The sequence below is a fragment of the Paramormyrops kingsleyae genome, chromosome 5 (assembly GCF_048594095.1).
Source record: "Paramormyrops kingsleyae isolate MSU_618 chromosome 5, PKINGS_0.4, whole genome shotgun sequence".
Lineage (NCBI taxonomy): Eukaryota > Metazoa > Chordata > Actinopteri > Osteoglossiformes > Mormyridae > Paramormyrops > Paramormyrops kingsleyae.
The window spans coordinates 14,293,055-14,312,609 of record NC_132801.1 but is presented as its reverse complement, the minus strand read 5'-3'; the positions used below and the strand labels follow the sequence as shown (position 1 = coordinate 14,312,609).

Here is a 19,555-nt window from a genome sequence, read left to right as displayed (position 1 = left end):
TGTAATTCCCTAGTGTTGGTTTATGTTTCCTTGGTTAGTTCTTAGTTTCCTTCTTTTCCTCCTGAGTTTATTAGTTTCTCCTGTGCCCTGTTTTCCTGGTCTCTGTTAATTAGTCTCACCTGTCCTGTGTTAGTCTTATTACCCAGTTTTGGTTTCTGTATTGAAGTCCCTGTATCTGTTCTGTTCCCTAGTGGTTCGTTGATTGTTGTTGATTGTCTTACGGTTTTGAAGTTAGATCTGTCTTATGTTTACCTGCCCAGTTTATGTTTATTTGTGATTTGTAGTCTTAGTTTATTGCCTTTAGTGTTTGACCCCTTGTGGTCCTTTTTGGTTTTGTTGTGTTTGTAGTGTTTTCTGTTTATTTACTAAACCCCATGTTTTGTTCCTGTAAGCCGCCAGTGGGGCGTCGACCCTTTTTTGTGCACTATGCCTCGTTCTCGCGCCCGAGCCGCCCGGATCCATGACAGGCAACATTTAAAACTTTATCTCCTGTGCATTAGATAATTACTCCTTTTACAGAACCTGCCCTAATTTAAATACAACATTCCCACAAATCTCATTCATGCCTGCATAAACAGTGTTCACCTTGAATCCTGGATAACAGAGCAATTGAAAAGGAAAATTATTGTCCCCATAGGGATACTATTCTTCAGTGAATAAAACGTCAGACATCATTGGCATGACGATATAAGTAGAGGAAACACATAAGACATTTCGACAACATATCACACCAGTCATAACACAATGTAATATTCAACTTCAAGGCATACCAAAAAGTTGCTGAAAATATATACTGTGCATAGGGTATAAGTATGACATCTACGTTAAGTCATACTCACTACATCAATGTGAGGAAAGCTCATCTGGTTACAGGTATCCACCCATTTTCCACAAAAAGCACAGGAAGGGGACACTGAATTTTCCCAGAATAAATACAGAAAGTTTAATTAGACAACATATTTTCTACATGTTATTTAGGTTAAATTAGGAAACAGAGCACGTGTTGGTATCCTTATCCATGTATCCATACATAGATTTTGGAAATTCAACATTATTTTTCAAAGGGAAAAAAGTAATCAGTGAGAAAAGATGTAAAATCTTTCCTATTATATTTCAAGACTACAGTTCTTTTGAGGTTTAATGCAATAATTTCCATCCAGGAAAAGACCTTAGCTTTGATGTGAACCTAACCCCATTCTAAAGTACTACAGCTTACCTCACCTTCCTCCTACTACTTTGCTTGTCCTGCCTTTAGCTATATGAGTCTTTCCTTCAAGAACTGGATTTTTCATGCACATATAATACAAAATTTTTGTAGAATTTTTTGTTTCATTTTGACCTGCGTTCCTTTCGCGCGTCATAGTATACTGAACACTGATTGGCTAATATTTCCGTAACATGATCTTTCCGTTTTGTATATGGTATGAGTTAAAAGTTTGAAATCTTGTCTGAAAGGCCAATATGAATAATGATTAAGATAAAATCACCGATTATAAAAGACAAACTGTTGTCGCTGCAATATATTTAAACGATTCACCGTTTGAATATCTGTCAGCTTTCACGTCATTAATTAATAATAATAATAATAATAATTTGTTGTTGTTTTAATATATAAATGTTAAACATGACGTACAGGTACTAGCAAGGAAGAGATGGAGCAGCTAGGGAAAAGAGGCTATTATTGAAATTTTCAAAGCCAGCTTTCAAAACGTTGCAGAAGTAATGCTCCATTAAATACGTCATACAAGGATTATGCTATTTAAAGCATGGTTTATTTTCTAGAAAATAAACATTAATTTGTTTTTAAAATCCCTTTCCTTTGACGTGGAATGAAATAGCCACTTAGAAGTATCAAACCCGCACACAAAGATATCGTTTGATGTTAAATTTGGCATCAAAAGTGTGATCCTCTTGAAACATAAATCAGGGTCCTCTATTTTGGGGTGTGTAATTGGTTATTAGTGCATGAATTGCCGTGTTTATCCGATAAATTAGTAACGTGTGGCTTTTTTTCTCTCTATTTTTTTCCAGTTACCAAAGCAATGACGTTAACTGTCAACCTTCATAGCTTCAAACACCTGTGCCAGTAGCTCATGGACGCGCGCCTGTGCACGGGACTGCGCGCTCTGAAGCTGCTTATCTCGAGCAGCTCGGATCTTTCGCTACCCCGAAAAATCACACTGCCGCAAAGCTCCGAGTCGCGTTTAGGACAGGCAAAAAGCACGCTGGGGCCTATTTCTCTGAATCTTCGCACTTTTTGTCAACATAGAGTTATACATTCCAATATATTTTGGCTCCTGTGTTCTTTTATTTCTGCAGACGGTAAGTAAAGTACTTTACAGATGCTTCTGGCGGGTAACGGCAGTACCTGGTGTTTTGCGCTATGTGAGCGTGCATTCTCGGCTGTGTGGGAGTTTTAAGTTGCTTCAAGATGTTTTCTTAGCGATTAGAAAGGGTCGGAGAGTGGGAATTACAGTATACATTGGCAGTGTGCTGTTAAATAAATGATCCTGGAAATGTCAGTATTAACGGTCACGATAACAGTTTTACCGTGTAGCCTATGTTGTGACGTGCCGGGCTGAATAATGTCACGGTCCTAGAGTAGACACATTATTATTATTATTATTATTATTATTATTATTATTATTATTATTATTATTATTATTATAATCAGTGATTCTGCTGATACATTGTACATGTTGTTACCATTTATTCATCAACTGATCTGTTCACGCGTTATGTATCAGTCGATGTAAAACATTCACTGAATATGGAAACATTGCCTTTACATTTAACAAACCAGGTAGAGGTAGCGATTAAAAGAAATACAAATTAAAATAAACTTTAAAAATAAGCAAAATTCGCTGAGCTCGATGACGTCTCCCAGTAAAACTATAGTCCAAATTTGGTGTTTTACAGTGCAGTATTACATGAAATAAGATATAACTGACGCGCATCCTTAAAGTGTGTGCGTGTGTGGATTTACGTGCGCGTGCGGTACATATTCACCGTGTGCAGAATGTGAAGGAAGCACGCCCCCTTGCAGTCGTATGTTCAGTCTCCTTCCCGTTTGAGTGGGTAAGTGTGATCTTTAAAAGAGTCGGAGTTTAAACCGATGCACACTGTATGTTTACTACATGTATGCATGCTTAACTCTTATGCAGTTTAATTTTTTTTTCAGGGTTAGGAGACATCTACAAGCAAGATCATGGGAGAGGATTGAAAGCCATATTCGGGGAAAGTACCGAAGAACTGGTTAAACGCAATATATGGTCTTTAGGGTCTTTGGGTACCTCGGAACAGTACTTTGAATCGCTGCTGGTTGTGTTACGGATTTTTTCCCATTCTCTTATCGGAGTTCAGGGATTGTATTGTTTGGAAACTGTGGCGTTATGTCTTCAGGATAAATCTGCTATGTGTTTGATCTGGGAAATACCTCGTGGAAGGTGTACAGCTGGAAATAGACTAGGGAGCTGCGAAGTCTGTATTTAATCGCCGTTTTCTGTGCCTAATATACATGGAATGAAAGACGAAGAATGGATGTTATTTGGGAAATACTTATTCTTCTTCAAGCCAATTTTATCATCCACATCCCAGGTAATTCATTCGTCTCTTTTCCCTCTTAAATTGCAGATATATGATGACATGTGCTAAATGCTTTTAGATTGTTTTAAAGTTACCTCTGTACATGCTGTCATACGAAAGTTACGTAAACCTGTTTGGTCGCACATTTCTAATTCACGTTTTTGTTGATTTTCATCGGAAATTCAGTAACGCGTATGGTAATTAATAAAATATTTATTTCATATTGTTATTATTATTAATTTGGCAGATATATCGTCAAGGTCAGTATGCAATGCAGTGCTCGAGACTAGGCACTGTCCCCAGCATGCTTTCGGCTGTAGCGCAATTGAAACAGGCAAATGGATCAAGGACTGGGGTGATAAGGAGTACTGTGAAAGTGTTCAGATTAATAATAATAATAATAATAATATTAATAATAATAATAACAATATGCCTCCATGAATACGTATGTTTGCTTAAGACTGTATCATCTATGGCTTCTGATGCGTATGCGTTCTGGCTGTGGTGTGCCGTTGCACGTTTTATGTTAACGGAGTGGATGTTTAAATGTATTTCGGTAAATTAATTTTAAAAGTGTGTAGTTTAGCAAGACCGTTGTATGTCCTCGATTTTCTGAGAGCGACCGTGACTATTGGAAACGTACCGATTTCTTTACATACTTCTGTACCGCGAGCAGGCAACTGAATGGCGACACTCACTGACTTTGATAAGTATGAGGTGCTAAACAATTAAGCTGAACTATTCTAGGCAATTGTTCACATGCGTTTTGTTAGTAGGCTTTTACCATGTGATGAAAATACTTTTGAAAGGAAAACACCCCATCTGAGTGATTCGTAACTTCCCTATCTTCATTATAGCCCAATTTTGAAATATTGTTTTCTGACCGTATATACCGTTTTTATGACCATTCATAGTTATGGAATTGTACGCTTAAGTACCCTTTAAAATGTATTTGCCTAAATATGTTGATGCCTTAGGGGATACATTCACTTAATGCAAAGCATTTAGGACTTTAAGCTACATACCATGCAATGCCCTAAGGTGCTGTTTAGAAACGGTTACACACTGGAGTTCTCTTCAGGGAGTAAGTGTTCAATGTATGAACTCCGCAAAAAGATGAAAAGAATAACAGAGCAAAAGTGTGGAGACGTTATTATGTGAATAGGGCTAAAATGAGCTACCTGCTATTTCTTTATATATTTAAATTACTGTTGTTGAACTAAACATATATTTTATTACAAATTATGTTAAATTATGAATATTTAATCTGTTTAATCATTACAGAAGTCAGTTGCTTACTTGACCACCATTTGTATTGAAAGGAAATCAGACATCTTGGTGTCCTGCTTGGTGTCAGGCAGCTACTTTAGTCTGGCTTGTGACTCTAGTGCTTAAATGGTAAGAAATAAAACTTCCTCAGCTTTTTTTCTGCACTGCATGATATTATTAGATAATAAATAATCCAAATGTAAATCTACTTGTATTTGCTACCATGCACTAATTCCTCACTCAGCCCTCTGTCCTTGAGATTGTCTACAGGGATTTCTTTTTCTTCTTTTCCTTCTTCACTAAACATTAAGGTTTTTAAGTGATACAATGCTTATATTGTTTTTTTCTTGGAGAACTGTGTAGGAGTGGCAAATAGAATGACTCAGTCCGAAGTAGCAGGTGGGATCAGAAGGGCAGTGAGCACTAGGTGGACAAGCTAAGCCAAATAAATGTTTTCCCATTATAATGTTGGCATGGGGAGCCTGTTATGCTGCTTTAGACAGTGTGGTACTGACAGAATGATGGCTCAGTGCTACCTGCTTCCTCCCTGCTAATTACTGGTACTGTTTATTTGCTTGGCAAATGCAGTTCATGACATTTTATTATACTGATGTGATGATTTACTGTTTTATATGGTCAAATATTCACTAAACATACTGTAAGTCTCACGATTTCAACTTACAAACTTGTTGTCAGAGGGGCATTTCCTTGCCCACATGTAGCAGTTGCTCTCCCAATGTACTTAGTGATATGAACTATAGATTGCAAGGTGGTGTCTATCTGCTGGACACAGGGAAAAAGACAGTGAAAAAGACTATATACGTGTAATGTGATTCTAACCTAACTGTATATTGTTGTACTTTGTTCTTAATAAAGCGGTCTGGAACTAAATTAGAACTAGTATGATAGCTACTGAATGATAACTGCATTTTGGCTTGCACATAAAATGTCAATGTTAGATACATATGTTTAATATATGATAAGGCTATCATTCCAGAAAGTATAATAATATCTGCCATTCTTTTTTTTGCTAGAAGTTTGTAATTATATAAATTGGTTGGTTATATGTTATGTAAATGATAGTTAAATATGAATTGATCATTTAATTATATTTATAAAAGGAATCTATTTAGGGAAGCTGCAAGTAACCTATGCCAGTAACCTTTTGGTGTTTCCCGCAATGTCTTCTCGATATGATGACCAATAATGACCAGCAGACTCAATATCTGTCATTCTGGTTAAAACCATTTTTGTGATTTATAGAGTAATCTTACTGATGTTCGGTAACAGAGCTACAGAATGGAAGGAGGAGTCAAGTTGGGTTGAAAGCGATAGCCACATTGAGCACTGAACTCTTTCTTAATCCAAGGAATAACCAGTCCAAAAAAACCAGTAAAAAAACAAATCCATCTACCTTCTCAGTCGTGGTACACTGAACAAAGTACTGTGGATCTGTCAAAGTATACAGGCTAAGGCATCATTAAAAGGGAATTAGATGAGAGAGGCCATTCTGAATAATCACCATTATACCTGCAGAAAAGCTGAAGGGATAATGAGTAACATGCCTAATATCAATACTAAATGTGCTGAGGGCTTTACCTCTCCTCAGTTTATACTGGACGGGTATTACATTGTTCTTCTTTCCAGAGAAATGAGGCTAAGAGGTGACACTATCTTGTGTTGGTAGCACTGATTGAAAGTGGAGTCATACACTGCAGGATTAATTCCTGTCAATCTGCAGGAATATAAACAGCAAAGAGTAATAAACACATAGAACGACCAAAGCAGTCCCAGAATTACTCTGCATGGAAAATGTTCCATCAATAGCATGAAAATCCTTGTGTTACAGCAGTAGACAAAATGGTAGCGCAATGAGTTCATCCAGCAATATTCTATTGTAGCTAATATTTACCTTTCTCGTGGCTTTTATTGAAACTTTTGCATAAATTATTCTTCAAGTGAAAAAATATTTTGGGAACTGCAGTTGACCTACTGTAGTGACATTCCACTTTCTCTAGGTTCTATGCTGAGGACCACAACCTAAATATGTCACAGTTCGTCACCTAGCAAGCGATGCATTGCATATCGTTAAGTGAGAATTGTAATAACAGAATGTTGCATTTTTAAATTAGCTTCTCAGATACCCTGCGGTGTTAAAATGTGGCATCTCAGTATTTTATAATAGAATGAAGAAAGAATGAAAAAAAAATGAAATAGATGACTGGAGCCTGATTTTCTGTTTCCTGTTTCATGGTTCTTTGGGATATACAGAAAAAGGTTGTCATGTTTTCTAAAACCAAGTAATGTTTTAGGACTTATAACCCCCTTTTGTGTGGTACTGCATTAAAACCAGTTGAAAGTATTGCAGTCATTTGGCAGAGATGGATTCTGTACAATTCATCGATTTTCTTTGTTAAATTGGCCCAAATAGTATTTAAAATTCATATTCTGTTTTAGTTTAGCTTCAGTTGTTCTTGTATCCATTTCTGTTTACTAAAGCTGTTTTATACTATTGTTGTGATCATTATTGAAATATCGATAGATACCTGGATATTTACTGATTTATACATGACATTCTAAATAGAAATTCTGGTCCTGTCTAGTTAGTTCCTAAACCCACCTATATAAATCATTTTTCATAATCAGTTTCTGCTGAACTACAATAAACTTCTGGCAATATACAATTACTTAATTTCTTAAATACTTAAATATCATAGTTTAAATTACTATAAGCCTCAAGGAAAGTTACATTAAAAAGAACTGTTGATAATTTTAAATATAAACCTACAATGTTTTTTCTTAACAGCATTGCAGTGTTGGGGTGGCTTGGTATCTCAGTGTTGCCTTACACCTCTAGGATGGGGGTTTGAGTCCCACCACTGCCCTCTGTATGGAATTTGCATGTTCTCTCCATGTTATGTGGGTTTGTTCTATGTACTCTGCTTTCTTTTTAAAGTTCAAACACAGGCAGGGAGGTGACCATTGAGTATTGTCTATGTGTGTGTCCTGTGATGGTCTGGCATCCCTTCCAGGGTATTTATTCCCCTGCCATGTGCCCTGTGTTTCTTGAGAACCAGGCTCTCCATGACCCTGTACTGGATATGTGGTTGGAAGATTGATAGAGGTGTTGTTTCACAATAATGGATTGAAATGTTTTATAAATCATAAAGGTAATTTCAGTAAAATAATAATTAAAAAACGGTGCGTCGATTTAAAATATTGATGTCCATGCATTTTCAGCTTTGACGTCTTCGATTACGTTGACTAATCGTAGTAGCCCTAATCTCTAACAACATCACTGACCTGATGGTCATACGTTCAACAATAGAAACAAGTGGATAACTTATTTATAATTCTATATGTGCCTGTGTAAAGTTACTACATAGGCTATGTTTCTCTCAGATGGAGGGAACAATCACGCATGCACAAAAACAACTGGCTCATAACATTTGGTAAAAACACCCCATGTAAGTATAACTACAGTTTTGTTGTTTGTGGCTAGCTGTCAGATACTGAAGGGCAGTGAAATTTGTACAGGCAAACAAACTGAGTTGGTCTGCCATCTACCTTACTGGTTAATGTTAGTTAACTATTTATCTCATATATCATATCATATATCATATCGCAGCTTCACAGTTTGTCTGTGCTATCACATTGATTACATAGCTACCCAAGCCGACATGTGCATGATATATTTTAACGGTTTAGGCTAATGCAGTATATGTCTGTTGGACAACAACACAGTAACAATTTGGTTGCCTTCTTATGCTTGCAGTAGCACATTTACTTGGCTAGCAATTGTAAACAGCTCAAGATAGCTAATCTCATCAACTGCCCCTGAGTTGGGAGTTGTGAAAGTCACTACGCAACAGCTTGTTGATTATGTGTAGAGTTATCGGTAAAAGACGAGAATGGTAAGGGATGGGGGAGACGATTAAGAGATCTGAAGGAGGAAGCTCGGTCATTGATCAAATTATCCAGACAGCAAGTTTACTGTAAATTTAATTATGTGCTATTCACAGTCAATGTATGCATGTTATTGGGTGACTGAATAATTCATTTATACGTTACATTTTTATGAAATATTGGGTAGGCACATCCATACCAAAATTGATTGCCACAACTACAATGAGTAAAATAAAAGGAGTGTGTGAGTGTAGACAGTATGCCCAGAATGTGACTATTTGAGAATCAGATGATGAGATTCAGGCTCACATGCTCTGGTTCAAGTGTTAAGACAAGCAGCACTGACAAGGCGTGTGAAAAGCTCTGACACTGGGAGGCTTGATTGGATGGCGCTTAGAGTTTAATCCCCAGTACTGCAGGCTATTTAATATGCCATTTGAACGTTCTTAAAGTATCCTGTTTTCAGGTTTATTATAGTATTCTGCTTCTTGTTTATTGATCAGTCAGGTAACTTTTAGCAAATGACTGATTGCTATAACCCCAGCCTACATTCTTGTCACCCCTAAAGCTCTGTAACTGTGTGGTATTCAGGAACATCACCTCTGTAGTTAGCTTGGGATTGCTTGCTTGTTCTCCTACCTTCTTTTATTTCAGGAATTGCTTGTGTCTGATATAGGCATAGACTGGCATTTCTGAGAGTGGCCAGTGCTAAATCCAGGGCATTCGTTCCATTACTCACTTAGACTGTAATTGTTAGCTAAATGTCACTACTGGTTTCCTTAACAGGCTTCCCATCATTATCAAGGACGAGGCATTTAGATTTTTGTTTGCTATAAGATTTGTTTTATTTTATGCATGGCCCCGCACAGTAACAGAATACATTAATTTATCAATTAATCTAGTGAAATGACCCCCCCCCCAAATCAGTGAAAAATCATTTAAAGTAATTGACTGTTGTGCTAATTACCTATTATTATTTATTTTCATTATTTAGAGCAATGGCAACTTTTATGTTTTTCATGTCACTAATTGACTTTACTAGCTCTCACATTTTAAATTTTAATGGAAGCATTTAAATATTTGTTTCTACCAATTTTCTTACTATCTATCTTACTTTTCTTACTTTAGTCTTGCTTGACTGAAATAACTGAAAGATTACCTTCTAATAAAGACATTTGATTTGAAGCTAAAATAAGGACAAAACAATATTAAGTCAAATATGAAATTACACAAACATTTTACAAATGATTAATTCAAAACATAAACATATTTGAAAGTCATGAGTTGTCTAACTAAGAGGTATAAAATTTATTCTCTATCAGCAGCCACATCTTTATCATTTTTGTAAAAGGTTATTCATGGAGGAAAAGCCTCAGTGAGTATAAAGGGGCTTTGGCTTTTGAGTGCATTTACATAACTTTCATCTCAAAGTAAAAATCAGGAGCAACTGCTCTCCAGTTTTTACTGTCAGTTTTATAGAATTTTGTGGCTTAGAACTCCAACACAAATGAGAGAAAAGACTGACTGGTGCAATAAACAAAATAGATGGGTTGATACATCAAGCTCAGTGTTTATCCCGGCTCACTTGGCTAATCACTGGTCAGTGACTGATTTTGGTTTCACTGCTCACTGCTGACACTCACAGCTCCGGCTCAGCTTGCAGTCTCGTGCCTCAAGTCAACTGAAATGGGTCATTGTCATGTGTTAAAACTTGTCTTCAGGCACATCTGCAAGGTGCCAGGCATGTGCTGACCTGTGACTACTTCTGCCTTTACAGGAGGTATCCAGTTTGTCTTTTGATCCCTTCTCAATTTGGCTGTTGACAGTTGCAGCCTGTGGAGAAGTCAGCATTTGCATGCCTTCACACTGGACATAATACCAGTGTCCAAGTCTGTTGGTCATGTATGTTCCATTGGAAACTATTTGTAAACTCCTGTGCTTGTGCAGTAGCTTTGGTCTGAGAGATCTGATTCTTATGTCTGTACTGTCTTCTTTCCAATCTGATTACCCAACAGAGATTGAAATTAGGGGTGCACCGATCGATCGGCGCACCGATCGATCGGCCTCGATCACGTTAATTTGAGGGGATCAGAAATCGACCATATTCCCATGAGATCCACCGATCTTAGTTATATGCTTTTAACTCTTTGGGGTCGAGTATGTCGTCGACGACATCGCGTACTTTTCGCGTACTTTTCGCGTCTATTTCAGTTTATAAATATCTCACTGAAATCTTAATGTATAATCATGAAAAAAACGCTGGCTAAATCCGTAATCTGTCTTCTTTTCAAAACGTCCATTGTCGGAAGTATTAAAGTTTTTTTAATTAGGTTAAATCGGCAAAAAAGTAAACCATGTCATCTTACTTTGTTTTACCTGCATCGGGGGCGTGTAGTACCGCTCTCACCCGAAGATCGCTATTCACATTCTAAATAGCCGCATTAGCGCGTATTCAAATCGCATTCGCATGGTAATTTGATTAACAGCGCAACGGTGAAACGCGATCCAGATACATCCCCTTCAGCGCCATAAAAGGGGGTTGGGGACGTGGCCAGGTGACAATGGCTCATTCATACACATGAAAGTTGCTACATATTCAATGAAAGGAGCCAGAAATAGTTACATGAGTTAGGTTTTTCTTATTTATTTATCCAAATTAATGTTGCATCTACACCATTTAGTCATCTTCATGTAGCCAAGACTTTGGTGATCAGATATCTGGGATCAAAACAAACTGCCAGCATTGCTTACTATGTACTTTTATAATGTTTCTGCAAGTGTTCCAAACTGCATTTTGCAATGTCTATACTTTGATGTCAAATTTCAAACTTAACAAAAATCTGACATATTTACAATATATATTAAAATAAAGATGAGTGTAATGGCAAAACAAATATATAAGAAATAATTTATTTGCCATGAATTAAGTGTGATGAAATGTGTGATCATGCCCCAGTCAGTGAAAGTGTGTTTCCTACCCCTAGGCCCCAGAGGGTTAAATCAGCCTTTTCTCCCATTCCCGAGAGAGGTGCAGTGCAGGCTGCCTCCCTCCCTATTTTTTGGACAAGTGTGTCATAACAGCTATATATATATATTTTTTTTACAAAATTAGAGAAATTAAAGTCTGGAAGAAAAAATATGATTTTGTACTTCAAACAGCAATGCTCATTTATATGTTCATTTATATTTGAGGACACTACCTCATGTTTTGTGAGTATTCATATCAATTTACTCAATAAAAATGGAAACATTGAAGTAACTGTCTTTTAGTTATGAAAGAAACAAGATCGGCAAAAAAAAATCGAGATCGGCAGGTAAGGTTGCCTAAGGATCGGTGATCGTTGATCGGCCAGAAAACTGCAATCGGTGCACCCATAATTGAAATGAAATGTGGAATTTTATTTGCATATTTAAAAATACTTAGTCGTGAAAAAATTAGGACACCCCATTAAATATTTAATTCTTTATTAAGAAATTATATTTCCAATTATATTTGTAGATAAAAGTGATGTAATTGCCTCACCAATGCAAAAACAAGAAACAAATGTGCTCTAATAGCTCGTGTTTCCCCCTTTGGCTGAAATAACCTGAATGAAACATTTCCTATAACTATCTATTAATATCTGACGTCAACTGGCAGAAAGTTTAGGCCATTGTCATTTGCATGGTCCACCCCCACTTCAGCTTCAACTTTTGGATCACACTGTCCTCAAGTACCCTCTGATATGATAAAGAATTCATAGTGGATTCTGTGATGGTGAGCTGGCCAGGTTCTGCTGCAGTAAAGCAGCCCCAAACCATGACATTTCCACACTCTAAAAATGGTATAAGGTTCTTTTGCTCAAAAGCTCTTTAGTTCTTGTCCTCTGTTACAGTGCCCAAATAATTCAATTTCAGATTCATCTGTCCAAAGCACATTGGTCCATAAGTCCCAGACTTTGTCTAGGTGGTCTCTGGCAAACTTTAGTGTTGCCCAGAAGTTTTTTTTGACAGTAAGGCTTTCCTCCTTGCACAGCTCCCATGTAAATCAAACTTGTGCAGTCTCTTTTTGATGGTAGATGCATGTACCTGGACATTAGCTGTGGCAAGAGCTTCCTGTATGACCTGTGATGACATTTTAGAATTTTTGGAGACTTCTTTCAGCATCTGCTCTTGGGCTGAACTTACTAGGACAGCCTGCCCTGGCCATGCTGGCAGTTGTTTTAAATATTCTCCACTTGTAAATTGACAGTGGAATGACTGATTCCAAACTGTCCTGATCTTTTTATATCCTTCCCAGACTCATATGCATCTACAAGCTTCTTTCTGAAGGCCTCAGAGACCTCTTTGGATCTCACCATGGTGATACAACTTACTTCAACAATCAAGAGCTAAATGTCTGTGGTTTAAATAAGACAGGCTCCACCAAAAAGCTCTGTAACGATGTTCTAATAATTTTCCCCTGATGTGGTGCCATTTGAATCTAATTCTAGGAATTTTAAATAGTGATGAATGTGAGGGTGTCTTAACTTTTTCCTCAGTGGAAATTAGCATCTTAGTTAATTTCTTTTCGTAAATAAGTGAATTTGTTTCTTCTTTTTGCTTAGATGATGCAATTACATCACCTTTACCTACAGATATAATTTGAAATAAGATTTAATACTGATATGTTGATACTTCTTAATAAAGAACTAAATATTTAATGGGGTGTTCTAATTTTTTCACATGACTATAATGTTTGCAGTAGTCTCAATTCAGCTGATGCCATTTTGTAAAATGGCATTACTGTTAATGAGGTAACACTTTACTTGACAGGGCACAAATACTTATTAATAATTCACTTACAAATAAAGTACAAATTATGTTAAAAACACCCCAACCTGAGTTAAGTGAAAACCCAGCATTGGCTAAATATTGAGCAGAAAACATTCTGGGTTATTAAATATAATAAGTTGACAAATAATAAACATTGTTGTAAATATTTATTGCTGTTGACAGAAGCCTCAGAACATAAATATCTAGCAAATCAGTGAACTGCTGCATTTTAATGTCAACTTGTCAGGGTTTATTACACTACAATACCTTATCTCTTATTTAGCTCACAGGTAACTAGCTAGCTAACATTAACTTAATTATCATCATTAATATTAATCAGTTGACATTAGAAGAAAGAGAGAGTTCAAATTAACTTGTATTATTATTGTGATTGTTTATATTATTATAATATTATTTATATTGTTTTATTGTAAATATTAATATAAACCAAGGAATTAAAGGAAACCAGTTTGCTTTGCTACATCTATGCCACATCAGCCATTTGAGGGACGTTTAGGTGTTTTTCCTCCAACGATTTCAACAAAGATATTTTTTTAAATGTGGTGCGCAAGAACATGGGTTGGGTCAAAAACATAACCCTGCAGCTGGGTGAAGCCAGTAATCCAAATGCTGGGTCACAGCTAGGTATTTTGCTCCAGAATAACCCAGCATGTTCAACCCAGGGTTTGTGTACAAAAAAAACCCCAACATTTTTAGAGTGTAACTATTACATTGTTTGTAGTAAATTAAGAAATAAAAAGGTAATACAAAGAAATCTTTTGCTTAACACAACTGAAAGTTATTGGACTTCTTGAAATTGTCACAGATCAGAAGTCAAAACTATCTGTAAACTTTTCACCATTGTCATCCTTGTGGAGTTGAAGCAAGGTTATACAATATGTGTACGGGTGTAATGGTACACAAAATTCATCGTTTGGTACAAACCTTGGGTTTGGGTTCACATTTCAGTACAGCAAGAAAAACAGAATGTGTTTGAAAATTATTTTTAGAAACACCATTAGGAACAGGTTAAACCAAAGGCAATATGTCTTAATAACAAACGTTATTAAGAAACGTTTATTTGCACACGTAAAAATAAATATGTTAAATAAAAAGTGGAAATTAGCGGGAGAACATTTTAAAACAAATTTGAGGAAGCACTTCTTTACACAGCGTGTAGTTAGAGTATGGAATAGTCTTCCTGCTAGTGTAGCGGAAGCTAAAACCCTGGGTTCCTTTAAATCAGAGCTAGATAAGATTTTAACAACTCTGAGCTATTAGTTAAGTTCTCCCCAAACGAGCTTGATGGGCCGAATGGCCTCCTCTCGTTTGTAAATTTCTTATGTTCTTATAAACAAAACACTATGACCTAAATTCCATCTGTTCTCTACTACTGAGTACGGTCACATATGTGTAGCAATAAACCCCCTATAGCTTTAGACATTGTTTTAGCTGGGTCTGAATTTCCGGGCAAAAGCACCTTACATACCAAGGCAGTTTCTACCTTGCTCGGATCATACACACACTTACTGTAGATGATCTTCTCAAATGAGTTAGCATGTTGAATGTATTTCCAGCAACATTTTCGGGTTCCATATAATAGAGCTGACATCTTGGTCTCATCAGCTACTCTCATTCCAGTGCTGGTATAATTTATTGGGAAACCAAAATGTTCCCAAAACCAACCATTATGACTGACTGTAACCAGCATTAGCCGTAATCAACTATTAGCCACAATTAGCATAATCTTTTCTGCGTTGAACATCTACTTATGAATTTTGGTTCTGCCCATGTCAATAGATGTATTCGTTAATTTCATTGTGTGTACCAAACTGAAAGTGATGTAATGTACATTACACGATGTATACATGTATTGTTACAGAATAACTAGGTATACATTGATATTGCTAATGATTCAGCATACAGTAGCTGCAGTTTCTTGTCATATTTCATCTGGGACTCTGGAATACTAAATGAGGGTAACTAATCGGGGTGGCTTTCACAAAAGCTTTGTAACGCTGAGCAGTTCATTATCTAGTACTAAAGATTGATTGTACATTAGCACGCTTTTCCCGAAACCCTTTGTAACTAAAGTAGTTCGTTATCTCGCTCTTAGATTTACAAGTACTCTGACCCAGTTGTTATTTTCTATGTCGTTCTTTATTTGAACTTTTGCCTGCTGTCCTGTCACAGAGACACAGAGATCGACCAAAATAGATGATAAAAACACACTGACACTCTTTTTTGGACAACATATTAATGCTGATGATATAATAAGAGGTCAATATTGCAATATAAACTATAATGTTGACTATAAATTGTCAGGGTCAGCACCCATCTGTTTGAGTCTTTCATGTCTTCTCCCTGTTTGGCCAGCAGGTGTCGCTGCCCATCCTGTCCTCCCCGTTGTCAAAGTCCTTAGTGTGTTTCACCTGCTCCCCAGACTGCTGTATGGCTCAGTGAGCTGAGCTGAGTGTGTGGCTACTAAACTCCTCTGTCATGTGTATTCCTCCGTTTTTGTATTTTCGTAGATTTTGTTCCCTAGTGTTTCATTTGTAACAGTTTTCTAGTTCCTGTGTTTTGTAACTTGTATTCGGTTTTGGTTTTTTGCTTTGTGCCCGTGGTTATGTTTTACCTGTCTGTTATTCCCCTAGTGTTAGATTCTATTTCTTAGTTTCTATGTTAAGTTTGAGTTCCTTGCTTTAATTAGTCGTTTCACCTGTTCCCTATTTTCTTGTGCCAGTCCATGTGTGTCCTACCCTGATTGGTTAATTGTTAACCTATTTCACCATTGAAATATGTGGGATCGATGTTCCTGTTATCAACAGTCTGTGCTTTTCTCACGTGGAGGCTGGGGAGCAGCCAACAAAGTACTACTTAAAGTTTGCTTGTTAATTCTGAAATAACAAACGGTTTTGGGAAATGCACGTAGACCTCACTCATTCTTTACCTATGTTGTTCTTTATCTTGTTCGTTATTGAATTAAGATGGGTTGTTTTCGGGAAAGCTACCCTAGATAAAGTTGCTTTTCTCATGCGGAGGCTAGGGAGGAGCCAACAAAGTACTGCTTAAGGTTTGTTTGTTAATTCTGAAATAACAAAGGGTTTTACGAAATGTATAGTAGACCTCGCTCATTTTTTATGTACGTTGTAGTTTATCTTGTTCATTATTCGCTAAGATCGAGTGCTTTCAGGAAAAGTTTTATTTTTAAGATCCCTACATTTCATCATTTTACATTTTCTGTTTCCCTATCCTGCTGTGAGGAAATATGGGAAATTGTCAAAACTCAAAGCTGTATTTCATGACTAGACACAATTTAAAAGAACTTGCAGTTTTATATTTATGAAATTTGCTTATCAATTATCCATGTCTGAAGATGAAAGGTAGGATTTTTGTATTCCCCGGGTGGTTTTGTCACCGGTCCCTTGCTGCAGACACAGTCTCAATAACACCTGCCATTCTTCTGGGATGGCTTTCCACAAGATTTTGGATTGTGTCTGTGGGAATTTTTGCCCATTCATCCAGAAGAGCATTTTGTGAGGTCAGGCAATGATATTGGATGTTCTAGTTCATCCCAAAGGTATGTGATGGGGTTGAGGTCAGGGCCCTGTTTGGGGCAGTCAAGTTTCTCTGCACCAAACTCACTCAAGCATGTTTTTATGGACCTTACTTTGTGTACTGGGGCACAGTCATGCTGGAAAAGAAAAGGACCTTCCCCAAACTGTTCCCACAAAGTTGAAAGCGTAGAATCCTCCAAAATGTCTGACTATGTGAGGTATTGCTTTTACTGGAACTAAGGGGCATACCCCAATTCCTGAAAAACAACCCCATACCATTATCCCTCATCCTCCAAACTTTACAGTTGGCACAATGCAGTGAGGTACAGTAGGTGACATTCTCCTGGCATTCGCCATTCGGCCCATCGAGCTCGCTTGGGGAGAACTTAACTAATAGCTCAGAGTTGTTAAAATCTTATCTAGCTCTGATTTAAAGGAACCCAAGGATTCAGCTATGTTATCAGGAAGACTATTCCATACTCTGACAACACGCTGTGTAAAGAAGTGCTTCCTTAAATCCAGTTTGAAATGTTCTCCCGCTAATTTCCACCTATGGCCACGAGTTCTTGTATTTGAACTAATGCTGAAGTAACTATTCGGTTGAACAGCATCCAAACCTGTTAGAATCTTATAGACCTGGATCATGTCCCCCCTCAGTCTCCTTTGCTTGAGGCTGAACAGATTTAGCTCAACTAACCTTTCCTCGTATGACATTCCTCTAAGACCAAGAATAATTTTTATGGCCCTACGCTGCACCTTTTCTAAGGCCGCAATGTCCTTTTTAAGATATGGTGACCAAACCTGCACACAATATTCTAGGTGAGGTCTCACCAAGGAATTGTATAATCTTAGCATTACCTCCCTTGACTTAAACTCCACACACCTGGAGATATACCCCAACATCCTATTGGCCTTTTTTATTGCTTCCCCGCACTGGCGAGAATGAGACATGGAAGCATCAACATACACACCAAGGTCTTTCTCATAATCAGCTACCTTTATTTCAGTAGGTCCCATAAAATACCTGTACTTTATGTTTCTGCTCCCTACATGGAGTACCTTACATTAGTCTATGTTAAATTTCATCTGCCAGGTATCGGCCCAGTCACTAATTAAATCAAGATCCCGCTGTAGCTGCTGAGCCGCTAGTTTAGTATCTGCTACACCACCCACCTTGGTATCATGTGCAAATTTCACCAGTTTACTGTATATATTGGTGTCTATATCATTTATGTAAATTAGGAACAATACTGGTCCTAAAATTGAACCCTGCGGTACCCCACTATGAACGCAGGCCCACTGTTATAACTACTCGCTGCTTCCTATCTGTTAACCAGTTATCAATCCAGGTCGCTACAGTTCCTAAAATACCTGTTAGAACAGAGTTGCAGTGTGATATCACTCATTGTAGGGAGTTTTTCCTTGCCACCGTTGCATTTGGCTTACTCACTGGGGGGTCCTTACGTGGCAGAAATGTAAAGCGCATTGAGACAATGTAATGTTGTGATAATGCGCTATATAAATAAAATTGCATTGCATTGCATTGTACACGGACTGACTGTACCATGCTTGAATTCACTGACTGTACCATGCTTGAATTCTTCAGAATGACCCATTCTTTTACAAATGCATGTAAACCTGACTGCATGGCTAGGTGCTTGATTTTATACACCTGTGGCAATGGGTCTGATTGAAACACCTGAATTCAATGATTAAGAGGTGTGTTCCAATACTTTTGGCCATATGGTGTATATGTTTATAACATCGTGGATACAGCCATCTGTCATTCTGTTGTATTCTGTAGATCTTTTTGCAAATTTCCCAGGAACATTGTACAGTTTGGTGATTCTGAAACTGAAATTTTTTTAATATTCTGTCCCTCAACAAATTTTATCAGCAGTAGTCTGGTAGCTGGTGAGTGAAATTTATTGTGAGGAACGCTGTAAAATTTATTATAGAGGAATTTAATTGTGTCATTTAGTCCTAGCCAGTGGAGGCACATGAAAGAACAGACACAGATCTGCTAATCCTAATTACTGTCACAGCAGGGCATGATGGATGATGATCCCAGTTGCCTCAAAAACACAAGGTACTTTATTATAAACTAAACTTAAGGTGATTTTATGCTTGGCCCGTGCTAGCCCTCAAAATGAATTCAGAACAATTAGTCAGCATTTTTACACATATGTGAGCACTCCAAAGAAACTCAAACCCCTCTGAAACAAACTGAACTGAGACTACTTTGGGAGGTGATCAAATTTTCGGTTTGCTTCAAGTCTGTGTTGTGGTCCACTTAACCTGTGCATTGTGAACACAAAGCGCTCCAGGTTTACTTCACCTTTTGCCATTGTATTTTCGCCTACTAGGCTTTCGGTAGACAGATCCCATTCTATTGCATAGGCATACTCGAAAAAACAGACTGAACCATGGCTGCTGGTAAGGAT

At 37.3% G+C, this 19,555-nt stretch overlaps 1 protein-coding gene across 7 annotated transcripts in view; it reads left to right on the top strand.

The window, feature by feature from the left end:
- The first annotated feature begins 2,094 nt into the window (after positions 1 to 2,094).
- ca10a (carbonic anhydrase Xa) overlaps positions 2,095 to 19,555 on the top strand; it is a 165,697-nt gene continuing 148,236 nt past the window's right edge. For 3 of the 7 annotated variants that reach the window (XR_002842137.2, XM_023845122.2, XM_023845126.2), the window contains exons 1-2: positions 2,097 to 2,322; positions 3,182 to 3,597. Coding sequence is in view for 6 of the 7 variants with exons in the window: in XM_023845122.2 (XP_023700890.1) it covers positions 3,537 to 3,597 (61 nt within the window). In the remaining variant the exon portion in view is untranslated. Of the gene's footprint in view, positions 2,323 to 2,918; positions 3,079 to 3,107; positions 3,598 to 19,555 lie in introns of those variants that run through there. The other 4 variants (XM_023845128.2, XM_023845127.2, XM_023845124.2 and 1 more) reach the window with 4 other exon arrangements.